We start from the raw sequence: 18,972 nt of genomic DNA, 5'->3' as shown, positions 1-18,972 counted from the left end.
ATGCAGCTGGCGGTGGATTAAGAGATGCATTTAACCATTACTCACAGGTCAAATATCAGGTAGTGGTGGCCCTCTTCGGAGATGCTGTCGTGGAGCCTCACTGCGGCAGAGACAGAAGGGTTACGGGGCACAAAGAAGAGTTATGGGGTACGCCTGGCCGCCACCCCGCTCCCCGAGAGTGCTTTTTCTCCCCTTTGGGCACAAGAAGGATCTGGGGACGGGCAGAACAGGGCTATTCCTCCTCCATCCTCCTCTTGCTATTGCTGCTGCCTGGGTGTGGGGGGGTCTCTTCTCAGTGGGGGACCCCAGCCATGGCCCCAGCCTCAGGCGGCAGCGCAAGGCTCAAAGGTCACATCCAAATCAGGGACTGGCCGAGGTCCCGGGCAGCTGCTGGGCTATCTTGGGCACTGGGCACCAGTGACCCCAGCCCAGCCCTCTGCCCCACCAGGAGAGATGCCCGGGCACAGAGAAAGCTCAGCCAGGGCACTGGGCTGCCAGCCCTGGCACCGACCAGGCTTCTTTTATTTTCCGCTCATGACCTTCCTTTTCTCCTTGGGAGGTCTCGAGTCGGGGATATCCAGGAATCCTCGCGGGATGAGTTTCCTTCAGAGGAAGCACTCTCCTCCTGTGGGGCTGGCACCTCACCCCGCTCGTCACGCCGAGGGGTACCCTCGGGCACGTCCTGCCAAGTACAGCCGGGTGCAGACCTGCTGCCCTGCCTGATTATTCAGGCTTAGATCCCTGCTCACAGCTTCACAGGCAGATGGGCAGGGAGGGAAAAGGCACAGGAACAGGCAGGATGTATAAACAGAGACTGGTCCAGCGTCCTCTGTCGTCCGTCCCCCCCCCCACCTCACATTTTGTTCAGATTTCCTTGAGGCTGTAAATATTTAGCCCTTCCTCTCTGCTCACCTGCTTTCAGCCTGATACAACTTTCAACATCTTTGAGGTCTTCAGAGACCAGGGAGGAAAAGGAAACGTGCAGGCGAATGATTTTGCGGGAATTTTTGCTCCTAGCCCGTTTCACTGCAGCAAAATCAGCTGAGCCCTGTATGGAAACATCCTCCAGACTGGGGTCTGAGCCGGGAGAGATAACAAACCTAAACGCTGAGTGCAGACGCTGCGCTGTATCACCCTTATCTCCCAGGCCAGCAAACATAGCTTTGCTGGTCCTACCCCTCCCTCCAAGATCAGGGGGCAGATCCAGTAGCCACTAAGAGCTTCACCCCGGCCAGGGCAAGAGGAGGTCTGCTGAGCCGGACGGCATCTTTCCTCTTGGTCTTGGTCTCATGGTCTTGGCTATTAACACAACTTCCTCATCTTATTCCCTGGTTATCCCTCCCCACTGCTGGCCTCCGCAGACACCCCCTGCGCTCCGACACCCGAGTCTGCTCCCTGTTTTTCTCTGCCACATAATCCCAGCTTTCCTGCCTTCCTCTGCTGGAAGAAACATGTTTCCTCCTGTTTCATCTCACCCGAGAGGGACTGGGGGTACTGTGCCTGGGATCCTGCAGAAGCCAGAGTGTTCAAAGGGGAATTAGGTGAGTTCAGCACGGATAGGGCCAGCGTAACTATAAGCAGATGGTCTGGACACGTCCCCTGCTTGGGGAAGTCCCAAAGCCTGTGGCTGCCAGGAGCCAAGAAGGTATAAGAAAGAACAGCCACTCTAAATATAGCGTGATCCTACAAGTATCTGTTACTGATCGTAGTCAGAAAGAGCTGCGCTGGCCAAACCGCCCCAGCTCAGTGCCGAGAGCCCAGGCAGGAGCAGGACACAGCTTGGGAGCGGAGGGTCAGAAGACAATGGGTACCTGGAATTAAAACTCCAGGTCTAGGTGTAGCCAAAGTTCCCCGCTAACCCAAGATTTCCCTGCAAGGACACGCAGCTTTGGGAAACAGCATCTTTCCCTAATACATCGCCCGGTGCCATGGATGTGCTGTGGGGCCCTGGGGTCCTGGACCTGCCCTTGGCCACCTGTGGCATAGCTTTCTAGGCAAAACAGTCCTGCAGGCACAGCACAAAGCACAGGTTGGATCCTCTACGATCACAGTAGCAGCTCGGCATTCCCAGGGGAGATGGAAGGATCCCCACCTCGCTGCAGGGAATGAGGAGCCAGCAAAGCCCCTTGGCAGCTGGGACGCTTCTCCTGGGGAAGGATGGAGAGGGGTTTTCTGCCTCGCCTTCCTCATTCCCCCAGCAGTGGTGGCTCCTCTTCCTCTCCTTAGGGCTGGTCTGCAGGGCACAGCTCGTTCCAGCTCCTGGGTGGGTAATTAGTTGGCTTGTGCTGCATACAAGGGAAGCTGTGAGCCGGAGTTTCCAGGCAGCAGGAGCGGTGGGGAGGTGAGGGTGTGGGGTGGGGAGGGGGGGTGGAGAAGAGCCTCCTGGGTATAAATAGCAGCAGATTGGGCTCATTAGTATCTCATGATGTTAACCCCTTCCAGGTCTGTGCAGCAGTGTTGCTCGAAGCCTGCCATCTCTGCAGGTCACGGCCAAACAGCAAAGTGTGTTGCAGGGAAGGGGAAGAAGGCAGAATGGGACCGAACCACAGGACAAGGTGCTTCTGTCCCTGGAGACCCTCCCAGCCCCACAGGCAGGTGATGGAGAGGGAAGCGAGGAAGGCAGCGATAGGGAGGAGCTGGGGCCAGGCTGGGAGCCCAGGGAGCTCCAGCTCCACAGCCCAGCTACCATCCTGCAAGTCCTCGTGGGGTGGGTTCCTCTGTTTTTAGTATTTCTTGCTATTCACACACTTTACAGCGCATTTCCTCCAGGTCTTAGCAATCCTCACATGCACTTTGGTGCAGAGGAAAGGCCCCAGCTGCTGCTCTGACTGGGGGAGACTTGTCTCCCCACTGGGATCCCAGCAGGGCAGCTTCTGGGCTGGGCATCGGTCCTGCTGGAGCAGAGGCAGAGGGAAGGATGACAGCAGGATCCCGTGGGGTCCGGCACCCCGGCAATGCAGGGGAAACCTGCCACGCCACCGTGTGCCTGAAACAGATGGAAGCTGACAGGCTTTTTCCGAACTGAAATATTTATGGGGCAGGAGCCACGTGGCTGGTCCCAGTGGCCCCGGGTCTGGCTCCTTGGATCTGCTGCAGCGGTTCCTGGGGAGGGACGGATCCAGGCCATCGGGAGCAGTGAGGGGGCCAGGCAGCAGCTCAGCCAAAGGGGGAAACTTCCCAGCTGCAGGATGCGAGGGCTGCAGAGCTCCTGTCCTACCCCTAAATGCTATCCCAAAAGCTGCAGGATCCCACCGGGATCAGCACATCCCGGGGTGCAGCAGAAGGGAGAGGGGGTTCATCCCCAGAGCTACAGCCCGGGGCACTGCACTCCCGCTGCCGGACCATCCCCAGGGACTGACAGCCTGCATCAGCATCACTCCCAAGGCTGGGGTTTGGGATTTTTTTACTGCAGTTTTCTCCCCTCCCCTCTCTCTCTTTCTCTCCTTCTGGCCTATTTTTGTCTTTTGCAGGGGCTCAGGAGTTTTCCTGAAACAGCTTTTCCGAAGGAGGCTACTCTCAGATGGACGGTCGGTGGGAAAGTCTTCGCTTCCCCCCCGCCATCGCTCCTCCTACACGCCCCGCGCTGCTGCTGCTGCTCGGAGCTGCAGCCGCTTTTTGGAGCATGCAGAGGAATACAGCACCCGAGGAGAGGAGCGGGGCGGGGGGGGGAGAGGAGTAAAAATAGTCCCTTGCAGCCTACTGGGGCCCCGCTTCTCCCTGAGGGAGCTACGGCCAAGTGGGTTAGGTAGGACCTACTTCAATCCCCCCCGTGCTCGGTGGAGGCCTTTCTTCCTGTGACCTTGTTTGAAGATGCTGCCTCCCCATGAGGAAGAGGAGGGACGGCTCTGTGGATCAGCAGGGCATGCTGCCACCGAGCCCCATCTCCATCTCAGGGCAGGTTTGCTCGGTGCCTGGCACGCAGTGGGGAGCAGCACGCACTTACCAATGTTGGGGTGCTTCAGGAGGCGGCAGATCCGGGCTTCTCGTTCCAGCTTCTGGTGATCTGAAAGAGGCAACAGCCCTAAATTAGGGTCTGGGGAAGGGTAGAAACCACTCTCAGCTCCTGCCGTGCTCTCTCGGAGGTGCCAGCATGGGTAACCCGGGAGGGGGTAGAGCAGCTTGCAAGGAGCAAACCCATTCTTTTTTTTTTTTTTTTTTTTTGCTAAAGAAAAACGGGTTTGGGGACATGACGGACAGTGTCCCGGCACAGACGCAGCCCCCAGCCAAGCCCCCGGGCACTGATGTCATGTGCAGTCCTGCACTTTGGATGATCCCTCGCCCTCCTCTCTCCCTTCTCTTTGCTGAACAACCTCTGAGCGCCTCCCGAATACCCCGCAGCTGCCTGGGTTATCACTGCCAGCAGCGCCTGTTCCATTTTCTCTTATTCAGCCAAGCTCAGGCAATCAGCAAGGACATTTCTGGCCCCGCACGGTGCAATTTGAGTAATCAAAGAACAAAGCCAACCAGTGAGAGATGTCAAGCTGAAAAGGGGCTATCCATTCCGCTCCCCCTCTCCATCCCCAGCCGTTTCACATCGGGTCTTCACTCTCCTACATCGCAAAACCCTGGCTCAGAAAATTTGCTTCGCTCTGGTGCCCGTCTTCAAACAGCCCAGCTTTCGCCAGGCTCGGGGATGTGAGACAATGGAGCTCTGGGCAAAGCAAGTTGAGCTGAGCCAAAAAAGCCTCCACCCTGGGGCAGCCCAGACTGAATTTTCAAATCATTTTGCTTCTTTTTCCCTGTCTCTGCACTTTTCTGCCTCCCTATACCTGACCCAGCCACCCTGCATGGAGGTGCCTTGTCTGGAGGCATTTCGTGCTAGCAGGAATCCAGCAGCCGGGAGAAGCGAGGATATAATTAGGGTTGCTCGTCTCTCAGCGCTGTCACTGTTACCTTGCAGGTTCACACCCCAGAGTCTCGCTCTGCATCAAACCAAACCTGGGTGTCTCCAACCGCTGAGATGTGAAGGTGGCGCAGCCCCTTCCCCGCGGGGGCTGGAGCCTTTGGAGTCCTCCTCTTCTGGGACCTGAAGGCTGGGACAGCCTTGGTGGCCTCATTCAAGTCCCCATGGCATTCCCCGCTGAGTGGGGACAATATTCCCTATGCAGGACCGGGTGACAGGGAGAGGTCGGAGTTTAGCCTGTTGTTTTTCACAACCAAAATCCATTGTGGGGTGAAGAACAGGGACTGGATTGAGGGACAATGAGACCAGTGTAGCAATCACTTCTCCGGGCAATGGGGGAGCTGATTTTTGCTCCCTTTTCTGCTCCTGCCCGACACAGATCTTAGGTGAGTCACTGATCATCACCGTCTGCCTCAGTTTCCCCACCTGCAAGCGGGAGGCTGGGGCCAAATGGCCCATGGGGAAGCCCAGAATTGCTGGTGAACCCATAAAACTCCTTTTTCTTGCTTAGAAGAGGCCAGAGATCACAGGGAAGGGAGGTGAATATGACCCCAAGTATGGAGCAGGTCCCAGCACCGCTCCGTGTGCCTGCACGCCGCTGCCAGCCAAGCCTTTGGCTGCACAGGGATGAGCGTGGCCACTGGTGGGGGGCAGGAGGTTGCCCCATCCCTTCCCTGCCACAAGCTCCTGGTTGAGCCACAGCAGTGGCAGTGCCAGGTGGCCCCCCAGCCGCTGCCCGCCTCTTTGTACCCTCGCAATCTGTTGCCACCAAAACGCCTGCGAAGGCAAAGCCTGGCTCGACGGGGAGCGCCATGAGGCTGGTGGGGCTCAATAAATCGCAAACAGCACGGGGACAGGGTGGGAGACCCACAAAAATCAGGCAAAACCGAAAACGGATCAGGGAATTTAAAGGTGGGCAATGATGTGGTCCCTCTGAAGGGGAAGAGGACAGCAGCGGGGACCCAGGGGCACCCAGGAGGGGCTGGGAGGAAAGGTGGTTATCCCTAGGGGGTGAGGGCCAGGCACTCTTGCCCAGGGCAGTCCCCAGCAGTGATGCCTCGGCAGAGAGAACCCCGAAGCATCCAGCTGGCCTCCGGCGGGTGAAGCCGTGCAGGTGTGGAGGAGGCTGCTGTGCCTGTGAGGCTGCAGCGCCTGGGGACACAGCCCCGGGTCATCCCGGCTCTTCCCCTCGGCATGTCCTGATGTGCCAGCATCTGGTAGGAAATGTGCCGGGGGAGCGTAGCCATCAGTCCCCCCAATACCACAGACTCAGCTGTGAAATGCAAGGGGAAAGAGATGCCTGAAATAAGCCGCCTGCCACCCAGGGAGTGAAGGCGATGTGTGCTCTGGGGGCTCTGCTCTTTCCAAGGCTGCGTGGGTCCTGCTGGGGCAGAGCATCCCTGCTGTCACAGCAAGGACAGACTGGGTGCAGGGGCAGAGCCCAGGTCTGCTGTTTGCCCCGAGCATCGTGTGGATACAGCCCCTGCACGGGGTCACAGGTTGGCAGGGGCCAACCCCCTGGTTGAGCAGATCCCCAGGACAGGGCTTGCAGGGGCTTTGCACATGGGTGGGGTGGCTGTGCCAGAGCAGAGGGGCAGAGGGACCATGCCGAGCTTGGGAGGGGTGGCTGCTGTGGGTCAGAGCATCTTCCCACCTGCGTGGCACGGCGCGTCCACCACACGGTGAAGTGCTGCTGCTGGCAGTGAGCCATGGCCATGGTCCCTCTCCTGCCCCACAAACCCAGCTGCTGCCTGGACCCAAAACCCATCTCTCCTCCAAAAACTCCAGCTTCTCTCCTGCTGGCTCCCCATGTCGGCATCTGGGATGATGTCTGAAGAGACCATGGCTGGGGATGTTTTGCAGTTCCTCTCACCTTCCCTCACACACCTGCCCTCCTGCCCTTTGCGTGTGACACATCCCAGTACGAATGTGTCCCTTTGACGACAGCTCCCAGCCTGGGGAGTGCCACCCCCCCATGCTAGCCCTGCAGAAATAAGGGGGTTTCAAGAGAGGAGGATGGAGAGGGGCAAACTGCGGGAGCAGGCGAGCGGAGGCAGGGGGGAGCAGAGGGAAGGCGGCTCAATCTGCTGCTCCAGGCAGCCCTGAAAACCAGGAGGCGTTTCTGACCCCCCCGCTGCCAGCTGGGGTACCCGGACAGGAGCCAAGCGCCGAGACCAGCACCACACACCCAGCCCAGAGCCTGGCTGGGTTGGGAGACTTCGGCCTCAGAGGAAGGGGATGGTCCACATCCCCAAAGAGGGGAGCAGCTGGGAGAGCTCCGTGTCAGTGCTGTGCCACTTTGGCAGCGCTGTGGGAGGGAGATTGCAAAGCACTGGTTTAATTTGAGGTCAGAAAGCAGTTTGTCACCGTTTTCTGCGTTTCAGTTTCGCCTTTGGAGGTGAGCAGTGGCGTCAGGGAGAGGAACTGAGGGAGGGAGTTAATTAAACCCTCCCGGCAGGGCGCTTGCTCCCGGCACCCATCCTGTGTTCCCCAGTGCACCCAGCCAGGAGGAGCTGGAGCCAGGGACACAGCAACTTCTGTCCTATCCTCTCCAACCTCCTCATCACAGCTCCTCTGCCAGACGCCTGGGGGCAGAGGGGTCCCTGCCTCAGGGCAAGGGCCGGCTGAAGCTTTTCCATGCTGGTTCTGCTCAGTCTTGTCCCGAGGAGCAGCCAGGACAGACCCACCAGTGCCTGTTCCAGCAGCAAAGCAGCCAGCGTGCTCCACCGGAGCGATTAATTAGATGGCAGCGAGGAGTGTGGGCCCATCGCCAGGTAGAATGGAAATCAAACCCCCACCTGAAGGACTTTCCCGTTTCACTGATGTAGGCACATGAGTAAGAAGGGATGGGGGGGTCAGTGGGGACACTCTCAGAGAAGGTGATGCTCCCAAAATAACTGTGCTACCCAGCACCCGAGGCTGGCAGCAGTTTGACTTGCCGCAAGGCCGTAACCATCATTTTGCTGCAACTTGGTGTGCAGGATGGTGGTGGGGTCTCAGGGAGAGAAATGGGGTCCTACAGCTCCCTGGGCAGGTTGGGGTCCAGGAGCCCCCCAGAGTCCTGGCCCAGCCGGGCTGTGGGTGCATCCCTGTGATCAGATCAGATGCGGTGAGCAGCCACCAAGACATCTTCTCAGGACGTTCACCCCATCCATCAAGGAGTGTACCACAGTGGAGACAGGGTTCCTTGGAATGAGGGGGTCCCCCACCACACATCAAACACCCCCCGCCTCACCGCACATCAAAAGCGTCATCCCAGTGCCGTGCAGAGGGGACAAATTTCCCACTCCACAAACCCTGCTTGCCTCTTGCCTCCCTGAAAACACCCCCAGCCCCTACCTCGAGCAGAGAGCTTCTTGGTGTTGATGATCTTGGCCGCATACTCTTGTCCTGCCAACACCTTCACGCATCTCCGGACGATGGAGAAAGCGCCCCTGAGAAGACAAGAAGCCGGAGGGAGAGGTGAAGGGCTCAGCATGGGGAAGGGCACGGCTCAGCCCTGACGTGCCTGTGGGGCAGGGGACGGGGAAGAGGATGGATGCTGGCTGGAGAAGGGGCTTGGAGAAAACATGGAGAGCTCTCAGTTAGCTTCCCTGCACCTCTGTTGTTGGGCAATGATAGGAGGAGGCACAGGTATACCTGGGAATGAATGCAGGATGCACCCCTCTATGCTCCCCTGGGATACCCCAGGCATCGTGCGCCTTCCCTCCTCTCCCTCCCAGGCTCTGCCCTACTGGGGCAGTGATTTATCAGCAGTGTTGGCTCCCGAGGGACACCAGGATGACTGCAGCTGCCACGCAGCGCTCGGCCACTTCACTTTAGTCCGTGCTTGTGGCTTTGCACACCCTGGACCTTGCAATCACAGCAGCACTTTGCAGAAGCGGGTGCGAGCACCAGCCCTGGGTGCAGGTGAGTGGTGCAAGGTCCCACCCCAGCTCCAAAACTGTGCCACAGGCAGGGACAGCCCAGGGGACCCTGCAAGCAAGGACCACGAGCTGAGCTGGATGGGGACTGGCGCTGCTGCAGCTTGCACATGCGTGAGCCAACGTGCAAGGGTCTCCTGGGGTCTGGCAGGCAAAAGAACAGGGGTGCTTGGCTCCAAAGAAGCCCCTCTGCCCCCGTACCCCCTAGCCCGAGCCCTGCCAGCTCGTTGCTCTGAAAGCGTGTTGGCGCGATGCTGCGAGCTGCGGCATTGCATACACACACACACATGCTCCAGCCCTGCTGAGCACAACCTTTGTACCAGGTTCCCTTTCCTGCCAAACCCTCCCAATCGCTAAAATAACAACTATCAAAAGCAATCCCACCTCCTGCCCCACCTTCCCCCCGCTCCCCGTCGCCCCGCTCCCGCTCCCTGCTGAGGAATAAAAGGCCGCAGGCTGGCGAGTGGCGGCGGATAATTGATTTTACTGGTGGGGGCGGGTGGAGACGGGCAATTTGGGTTTGAATGTGATCTTTAGGAGAGCGGGCGAGCGGCGGGGTGCGGAGGGATGGGGCTGGAGCCCCGGCGGAGCTGGCAGCCCACGCGCCCAGATCTGCCGCGCTGAGCATCGCTCCTGGCACGTGCCGGGCGGGAGCTGGGGGAGCAGCATCCTGGCGCTTCCCGGCCTCCCCATCCTGCCATTCAATCCTGGCTGTTGGAAGAACCCAGCTATTAACACCCCTGTAGTCTGGGGAGGATTAATTGGAAAGAGGGAGAGAAATGCGTTCTATCCGGCTTGCCACGGGTGGGGGAGATTGGAGCCATTGCTGGCCCCAGGGCTGGCCCCATGGTACCACAATCCCCATCCCACCAGGTACCCTGCACTGCCTGGGGCTTTGAGGGCTCCTGTGAATCCCTGTGACCCATCTTTCCTATTTTTTTCCTAAAAACATACATACTGCTTTTGCAGTGCCAGGAAAGCCTGCAGCAGTAAGTGCAGCAAGCAGGGAAGCCCCCGTTCCCACTGCCCTGGCTCGGGGTTTCTACCCCAGCCACAGGGTTTTGCTGTGGTGTGGGGTTGGAGGGATGTAGGTGTCCCAGACCCCCTGGAGGCTGGGGACCCCCAGCCTCTCCTGGTCCCAGTGTCCACAGTTCCTTGCTCATCCATTTATTGGAGTTAAACTGAACGGCGAGGAAGAGGGAGCCGTGGGAAGTGGGAGGCAGTGGCTGGGGACGGGATGTGCTGCACCAGCAGAGAGCAGGGATTCACACCCCCAGCTGCATTCGTGGATTTTGGCTCCTCCAAGTCTTTTTAACAGAAACCAAATGTCTATTTGTGCTCCATGAAGCACAAGCACATTGTGAGCCTGGAGGGTGGAGGGGACACGAGGCACTGGGTGCGGGTGCAGGACACCCAGGGGTACAGCATGCTCTCCATAGCCCCCTCCCAGTCCCAGTCAGGTCCTTCAGGGGGTCTGCACTGGTCAGGAACCCTCCATGTTGGGTGTTCACCTGCTGCTTCACAGCAGCTGGGCTATGCTCTTCATGCCAGGCGGATCCCGTGCTTCTCAGCCCCATGCGGGATCTTCCCAGCCTGGGGGAAAGATTCCCTCTTGGCTCCATCTAAATCCAGCATCTCCTTCCCCACAAATGCAGGTGATCCCCCTCTGTACTGGGAGCTCACGGGGCAGTGCAGTGGGTGCCAGGCAGGGAGCTCAGCCCCATCTTGCCTCAGGAAACCCCTTTGGAAGGAGACATGTCCTTTTCCTTGGCCATGGGCAGCAAAGTGGGTCCCTTCCCTCCCAGAGCACTGGCTCTTTGGATAGGGCTGACCCCAGCCCCGGTGGCAGCTGGGGGTCCCCATCTCTGTCTGGCTCAGAGATGGGTCATTCATCCCAGATGAGACAGCACATCCCAGTTTTAGCACTGGATGGGTACGTCACCCGCAGGGCCATGGGTATGGACTGTGTTGTGTCCCCCCTGATGGCTGCCATTTCAGAGTGATGCTGGACCCGCAGCGCAGTAGCCAGCCCTGTCCTTCCAGCACTGGGTCCTGGCACTGCTGGGTCTCAGCCCTGTAGCCCCTGTCCCTTGGTCCCCCATGGCCAGGCATGACCCCCATGCCCTGTCCCCATGGCCTCCCCACGACAGCCTGAGCAGTGTCTCTGCCACCGGGATGCTCCGCTTCTCCCTTTTTCACACCTTCCCTGTCAGCTCCGGGCTCCGCTGCTGCCGCCCTCCCTCTCTTCAACACCTCCTCCTCCTCCGAGGCATTTTATCTCCTTTCTAGAGAGAAGAGTGTGGGCTGGGGATTTTTTGTTCCTCCATATATATTTCTTTTTTTTTTTTTCCTTTTTAATAAAACCCCTCTCCTGCAGCTCCAGGAGTGGAGGGGCTGATCGTACCGCTCGGCACGGTAATTGTCTCCAGCCTCTCCCTGAACCTGCTGCGGGGGCGGATTCGGAGGCGCCGATGGAGCTGCACTTCATGTTTGTCCTACTCTGGGGGGCCGTGGGCAGGATCCTCTCCCCGTCCCCCCCGACGCTGTCCCTCACCCTCGCCTGTCCCCTCCTGCAAACATGGGGTGGCAGGGGGGTTCAGAGCAGCCCCTCACTTGCTTGGATTTGCTGGGTCTGCTGCAGGAGCAGGATTCCCCCAGTTCTGTGTCCTGTGCTCAGGGCAGATGCCCTCCCCATGGCTGGGAGGTGCAGGGATGTGCCAAGGGCTCTGCAAACCCCATCCCCATATTTGCCCTGCCACAAAGCCATTGTGGTGCTACCATTAGGCATGTGGCATCTTAAACCCCCACCTTGCCTGGGTGTCAGGACGGGTGACAGTTTAGGAGATGGCAAAGAAGCACAATGGGTGCAGCAGGCTGGCACCCAGCACCTCCCTTCCTGCCAGCCAGGCTCGGGGACACCCCGTGTCCCCCCCCATCACACTGTCCCGGTCTCTCGGGGACAGTAAATTCAAGACAGAGCCTTTCTGCTCTGAGCCCCTGCTCCCTTTCGGGGTCTGGGTTGGGGAGAGCCGTGCTGCCCACCCTGCCTCGCCACTCCTGGGATGTGTCCCCACCTCGATGGGCACCGGGAGCATCTCGCCGGATGAGGAACACCACTTCCCACTGAGTGGCTGCTGCAGCAGAGCAGAGGTGCAGCACTTCGTCCTGGTTTCCCTCTCTAAGCCCACAAAGCAGAAATTTCCCCATGGGAAACCGCTGATGCTTGAATGTGCCAGGATGCGCTGGAAACCATCCCAGTGGAAAATCCCCGACCAGCTCCACGGCGCCTTGACCAGCCCTAACTCGGGAACATGCCTCAGTGCTACGGTGGTACCTGATCCCTGGAGCGGAGGGGAAAACTGTGGGATGCTCCAAGCTGGGGACACTGCCCTGAGCTGCCAGCCGAGCCGCACTGCCCCTGCATCCCCCCGGGAGGTCGGCTGGGCTTGGCTGGCCGGGTGCGATGCTCGCAGGGGGCTGCTGAGCTGCTGCGCCCGATTTGCTCCTTTATTTGTGAACATGTTAAAATGCATCTGTTGAGGTGGGTTTTACACGGTGGTTCTGGGTGGCGCGGGCAGCCCCTGGGTCTGGGCGCTCAGCCCATGGTGTTGGTGCCCACTGAGCAAAGCATCGCACCCCAAGCGCCTCCGGGAGCCCTTCTGGTCCTCCCCCATCGCTCCTGGCCTGCAAGCTCCTCTCCACATCCCCGCAGCCGCGTCTGCCCTGCCAGGGCCCAGCAGCCTCCCCGCAGGCGCCCATCAGCCGCTGCCTCTCCTGCCCACCCCCTGCCCGTCCCCTGCCACCACCGCAAAGCCTCAAAGCCCAGAAAAGCCGAGAAACCTCTGGAAAAAGCAGGTCCCAAACACCATGTTGCCACCATCTCCCCGGTGGGTGCCTGTCCCCCTGCCCGCAGCGCTGGCTGGGACTGTCCCCACTGCAGTGACCTGCTCTATGACCCACTGCTCCCTACCAGCCCCTTATAGCCGCCCCGATGCCAAGGGGATGGACACGCATATCCTGGGACCAGGGGATCCACTCGCCTCCAGGGAGCTGCACTTTGTTTGTAGCAGCAACCTGGTCGATTTGGATGGGGAGTATTAGCGGCATTCAGCCTGTCACAGAGTCCTCCCCTGTTTCAGCCTCTCGATTTCTCCATCTTTCTCCTCTCCTTTCTCCCTCGCCCCCGCTTCGCACGCCCACGCGCCTGCGGGCACACGTTTAGGCGCAGGCTGCCCTGTGCCCGGGCGATGCGGAGATGCGGGACTGGAGCGAGTGCCCGTGGCTACGGGCAGACACAGCTTCCCAGGCACTAGCCACCCGGCGCAGGCACCGCCGAGTCGCTCCCAGGGGAACGCGGCTGCATGCCCCAGATTTACACACCAGCTCCGAAAAAAAAGAGGCACCGAAACCAAAACACAGGCACATGCCTGCTCACTTCTGCACCCGTTTTACAGCCACACGCTCGGCGAGACGCGGAGCATCCCTCTGCCCCACACGGAGGACCCGAAATCTCCTGCTCCTCCCTGGGGTGCTCGGTGCCCCCCAGGATCACCTCGCCATGCACGGGCATTTCTGTTTGCACACACACGCATACCCACATGCACCCAGAACCCGGCACACGCGATGACACCCCGACCTGCCAAGCTGAGCCCTCCCCGGCAGGAGAGCTGGGACAGGCAGGGCTGGGTCTTACCCCTGGGGCACTGGCGCTGGGACAAGGGCAGGGGTAGGAGACACCCCGGGTCTCTCTGAGAGCTGCCGGGATTCTCCAGGGGCTGGCAGGCAGGCTGGGTGTCCTGCAGGACCAGCCAAACCCCAGTGAATCCACACGGAGAAATTCCCTAAAGAAATGCGAGGGGCACCCGCCACTTCGGCTTTGCTCCTCGGCTGTCCCGTCCCTCCTCCTGGCTGGAGAAGTTCCCAGGGGAGCTGGCAGAATCCTCTTTCGGGAGCAGCTTTTCCGTAAGAGGGGCAGCCACCCCCTCCTCAGGCATCTCCAGCCTCCTGGGGTGACCCGAGCCCTCAGCCAAGCACCCATCAGCAGCCACTGGAACTCGGGAAGGGATGGAGCGGGCGGTGCTGGGGGTGGCAGCCCCCATCCTAACCTGACTCTCCCCTGATGCTTCCCGGTGCATTTGCTCCATCCCCATCTCCTTTCCCCCAGCTCCGGCCATTCCCAGCGCTGCTGAGGCTCTTCCCTAGCTGGGGCACAGCTCCGAGCATCCCAGCCCCGTTTCCAACTTACTTGCCCAGTTCCTCGAAGAGCTGGTACTCCTCGGTGAAGCGATTGCAGGTGATGGTGGCCATCCCGAGGGGCTGGAAATGCTCCCTCCCCAGTGCGGAGTTTGGGACAAGCAGCTCTCCTCTCGCTCCCTCCCTCTTCGTGTGCTCCCGGGGCTCTCTCCTCGCCGAGGTAAATAAGGGAATATGTTTGATTGACAAGCCTGGAGATAATGATGAGGGCAATTTGTCTTCTCAGCCTCACAAGCCTTCGTCAGCATCCCCGTCCCCATGGCGACCACCGCTGCCAGAAACGCCCTGTTTCTGTTGCCGGGGCAACTGCTTCCCAAACCTGCCGCCCGCCTGTGGGGACCAGGGCCCTGCTGGGGACCCGGCCCCGGGGGCTGCCCGGGGGTCACCCGGCTGCTGCAGGGAGGGGTAAAAGTCTAAAATGCGAATATTAAAGGCAAATTAAAGGACATGGCAGTGGTAGAATAATTGGGGCAAAAAGGGTTTCCATGGAAACCGTGGTTTCCATGTTGCAGGAGGATGCTGTCGCCCTGGCAACTGCTCCCCCCACCCTCCCCAAAATACAGGCCTTGATGGTGCCCACAGCGGCATCCCTCCGGGGTCTGGGGGCTGCGGGACGGGGGACACGCTGGGGCAGGTGGGAGCAGATGGAGCAGAAGTGTGTCAGGAGAAGCTGAAGAAACCATGGCAGGTCCCCAGGTCCCCAAACTGGCTTGCCATCAGGCGGGCTCCCCAGGGGGGCTGGCCCCGATCGCTCTGCAGGGGAGGGCTGTAGGGCTGCCCCTCTCTTCACCCACCGGCTCTCCCCAGGGCTGCCGGGGGAGCAGGTCCCGAGGGTCCCCCCTGCCGTGGGGCGAGTGTGCTTGGCCTAAAGCACAGCTTTAGGGGAGGGGGAACAAAAATGCTGTGTCCCCTGGGCTATCCTTTCCCTGTGGTACCCAAGCCAGAGGGGAAAGTGGGGGGATTTCAGGGTGGGGGTGGGAGGAAGGTCTGCCCCCCTCCTCCTCAGGCTTTTTGCTGCCAAGTCACCTCTCCACTGAGTTTACCATGAAAAAAAAAAAAAAAAAAAAAAAAGCCAACAAAAAAAAACCACAAAAAGGGCAATAAAAATAGAGTAACAAGGTCCAAGACGGCGGGGGAGGAGGTTTCCCTCTGAGCCCACCTTGCTGCTGGCACCCTGGCAGCACTCTCTCCTCCATCCACACCACCCCTTGCACTCTCCTACCTTCTGACCCCCCCCCCCCCAGCAGAGCTTTCCTCTAAGCTTTTATCCCATTTCTGGATGATTTTGCAGCAGAAGGAGTCCCCGCCACCCCGGGAGAGGGGGCTCCCACCGCCAGCTGGGAGGGCATTGCCTTTGGCAGCTGAGATGGATTGAGTTCCCTTTCAGGCTGCCATAGAAGGGTTAAAAGGAAAAGAAAAGGCTCTAACCAGACAAAAATAGGGAGAAATCTTCGAGAGGAGAGAGAGAAGGAGGAGCAGAGAGAGGGAGAGAAGAAAGGAGGTGGAAGTGGAGGAGGACAGCAAGTGGCGGAGTGAGGAAGAAGAGGGGGAGGAAGAGAAAGGTCTAATGGCTTTTCCATTAATTGCACCATTACCCACCTTCATTCCCCACCCTGCATCCCCGCATCCAGCCTCCCGCTCCCGCGTGGCCCAGCCAGAGGTGACCCTGCAGCCCCAGTGGCAGGGCCCGTCTCCCACACATGGGCAAGGGGACAGGGCCACGGTCCCCAAGGGCTGGTGGCCTCGGGACCAACCCTGGCCATGCCACAGTGCAGGCAGAGCACAGTGGGCATCCTCACTTGGGGTGAGGGTGATGCACGTGCACGACCTGTGCCCTGGGGACAAGATGGTCCCCAAAACGCCTCCCTGCCCATGCACGTCTCCCTCCCATCCCACTCCCACGCAAAACTGCCTTCATTTGCCACCCCCGGGGACATGCCAGGAGGTGGGGGGCTACCATGGGGGCCAGTGCAGCCAGCTGCTCAGGGGAGTGCTCTCCTCCTCCAGCTTTTTGCTGCCAGCCCCCCGCAGCCCCCCGGAGCCGAAGGGCGAGAGGAAGAGCCCCCCACACCAGAGCCCCACGGATGCCCGTGGGCAGCTGCACCCCCGCCGCGCTCCCACCTGCGCTAACATACGTGTCCCCGTGGGCGCCGCAGTGTGACCTGCCCCCCCCCCCCTCCCCTTCCCGTGCCCACCCCCACGCTGGCACACGTGTTCAGCCCCACACGCGTGACTCTGCGTGCTCCCGTAGCCGGGAGGGTGGATCCATCCCTTCCTCCCCCCAGGTCCCCCGCTACACCCCTGACCCTTGCACCCCAAATCCATTGCCTAGGGCAGGGGGCAATGGCAAAGCCCCCCATGGGGTCCCTGCCCCCCTGCCCAGGTTTCTTCTGCCTGGCAGAGATGCAGCTCTCCAGGAAGGGTTTCTCCCTCCCTGCCCTCCTCTCTATTCAATTTTTTTTTCCCTTTTCCTCGGCATTTTTCCCTCACTGAGTGTGAGGGGGTGTCAGGCTTCTGGGTGATGAACAGGCTCTGCTTTGCCGATGATGTTTGCCCAAGCGGGAACTGCTGCATGGCTCAGCTCCCCGGTGCCTGGGGACAACCCAAGGGGAGCAGGAGCTCTGGATGGGACCTTCCCGCTCCGGAATGGGGGTCTCCCACCAGCTCCCAGCAGAGGGGAGCAGTCCCAGCCTTCTCCCAGGGACCTCAGGATCCTCTTCCGTTGTCTCTCCTCTGCCAATGTCTGTGTTCCTGGCCACCCCAAGATTTGCTTCTGCAGGGCTTTGGAGAGTCCTGCTGCCGTGCTCGGGTCTGGCCACCTGATGGAGACCTTCATTCCTAGTGGCTCCTCTCCATCACCAGGATTCCTCTCCAGAAATGCCTCCTGCTCTCCCCACGCCTGCTCCAGCTCTACCTACAGATATTTAATTTCTACATCCCAGCATGGGACTGCCCCAGGCACCTGAGGTCCAATGCCAAACCCCAAACACACTGGATGTGCTCGGGGAGGACCAGCATGTCTCCGAGGGGCTGTGGCAGGTCTCCGCTCCTCCCAGGGGACGGGGCTTGCATGGGCCTCATGGAGCTTGCAGCAGTTCCTCACACACAAAACCAGTGGGGCTGCAAATTACATATTGCAGAGATCCCAAAATTACTGGGAGTTTCACATGCAAGCTGGGGTCTGGGGGATGCTCAGATGTTGTCCTCTGGGAAGCTGGTTTTGGGGTTATTTTTAGATAAAGATTATAAATATCATAGAATCATAGAATCATCTAGGTTGGAAGGGACCTTCAAGATATGATGGTAAGGAGAGCTGATTTACATTTAGGGTTGTGTTTGCAAAGGTGCCCTGTCTCTGCAGGCCCCAGCACCACATGAAGCTGCTTTTGGCTTGGACAAGGTGTCCCCAGGGCCACTCTCTCCCCAACACCAGGGGTTGTGGGCAGGGACCCTCCTGAGAACGTGGCTGTGAATACTTGGGGACCTCCAGCAGGTGCCATGTGGTTCCCTGGGACCATTGTATGCTGGTTCTGGGTGAGGAGAAACTTCTGCAAAACCACACGTCCTCAGACCCCTGGAAGGAGAAAGGACACAGCTTCCTGGCATGAGATACAGGTCCTGGTTCAGAGCACCCTCTACCCAGCATGAGGTGTCCTGCCACCCTCCCACCAGTTTGCTGAGATGTCCATCCCCTTTCCTGATACTGAGCTTGTTGCCTTCCCTCTCTCTCAGGTGGAAGATGCCTGTGGGGCTGAAGAGGTTCCCAGGTACCCCCAATCCTTCCTGAGCCACCCTCATCCCCATCCTATCCCCATCTCCATCATCTCCATCCCATCCTCATCCCCATCCCCATCCCATCCCATCCCATCCTCATCCACATCCCCATGGCATCCCCATCTCGATTCCCTCCAGCCGGCAGGGTGGAGGCAGACAGTTCATCCTGAGGGAGGACACTACCCTTCCATCCTTTCCTGCCATCATCTCCTCCCAGCCCAGAGCCCTGATGGCCCCAGACACATCCCCCTGCCCCCCTTTGCAGGGCTCCGTCCTGCACCCAGCTCCCGTCCGGGGTTTGGAGCAGCCCTGGGCTCACACGGATGGCTCTTTGAAGGGTGGTTGGGAAGGAGGGGAGAGTCCAGCCCATCTGCCCAGCCCTGATCCTGGGTGCAGCATCAGGGCTGGGCAGGGAGCTCCACCACCCGAGCATCTCACCAGCTGCATTAACCCCTTGGCAGCCAGAGCACACAGGCACTTCCAAGGGGCTTCGACTGTGTGAAAACACGGGATTTTGGCACATTGCTGCATTTTTTTCCCCCAGAGGCCATTAATGAGTAGTTGTGGGATGGGGAGCCCACGCAGCAGCCACCACCTGCCCCTTCCCAGCCCAACTTTCGGATATAGCAGGACTGGAAACAGCAGTGAAGGACAACTGCTGTCCTCAGCCTGGAGGATCTGCTCTCTCCAAGCGCCCAGAGACGCCCCTGCCTGCTTCTCCTCTTTGGTTTTGGAGAATAAGACTTTCCTTCAACTGTTTCTTTTTGTAAAAATTCAGAATGCAACTTTTTTTAATTAAAAAAAAAAAAAAAAAGAAGAATGCAGATCAAACGCTATGGCTACGCTGACTGCGCGAATCCGGCATCAGCCCAGCAGATCAGAAACTGGGAATTAAGCAAGACCAGACGAACCTTTTCATGGGGATATTAGTAAAAGTGAAGGGAGAAAAATCAAACATGTTTTCATGGAAATTTCCATTTTTGAAGAAAAAAAAAAATAAAAGAAGGACTAAACTTGGATGTGTTTATATAAATATGGAAATGAAAGCCGTTTCCCGAGCCTTGTCGCCGCCCCATGGCCAGTTCCACTCTCCCGCTTCCTCCAGCACCAGTTCCCCCT

General features: G+C 59.3%; 1 protein-coding gene across 1 annotated transcript in view; it reads right to left on the bottom strand.

Annotated features, from left to right (window-relative positions):
* CAMK2A (calcium/calmodulin dependent protein kinase II alpha) overlaps positions 1-14,133 on the bottom strand; it is a 32,852-nt gene extending 18,719 nt beyond the window's left edge. Inside the window, exons 1-4 of the mRNA XM_074155357.1 lie at positions 14,072-14,133; positions 8,243-8,337; positions 3,944-4,003; positions 46-100 (exon numbers count right to left, since the gene is read on the bottom strand). Coding sequence (XP_074011458.1) covers positions 46-100; positions 3,944-4,003; positions 8,243-8,337; positions 14,072-14,133 — 272 coding nt within the window. The remainder of the gene's footprint in view (positions 1-45; positions 101-3,943; positions 4,004-8,242; positions 8,338-14,071) is intronic.
* Positions 14,134-18,972: the final 4,839 nt, after the last annotated feature.

This window comes from Numenius arquata, chromosome 11 (genome assembly GCF_964106895.1).
Source record: "Numenius arquata chromosome 11, bNumArq3.hap1.1, whole genome shotgun sequence".
In the NCBI taxonomy this organism is placed as follows: Eukaryota; Metazoa; Chordata; class Aves; order Charadriiformes; family Scolopacidae; genus Numenius; species Numenius arquata.
This window is presented reverse-complemented; position numbering and strand designations above follow the sequence as displayed.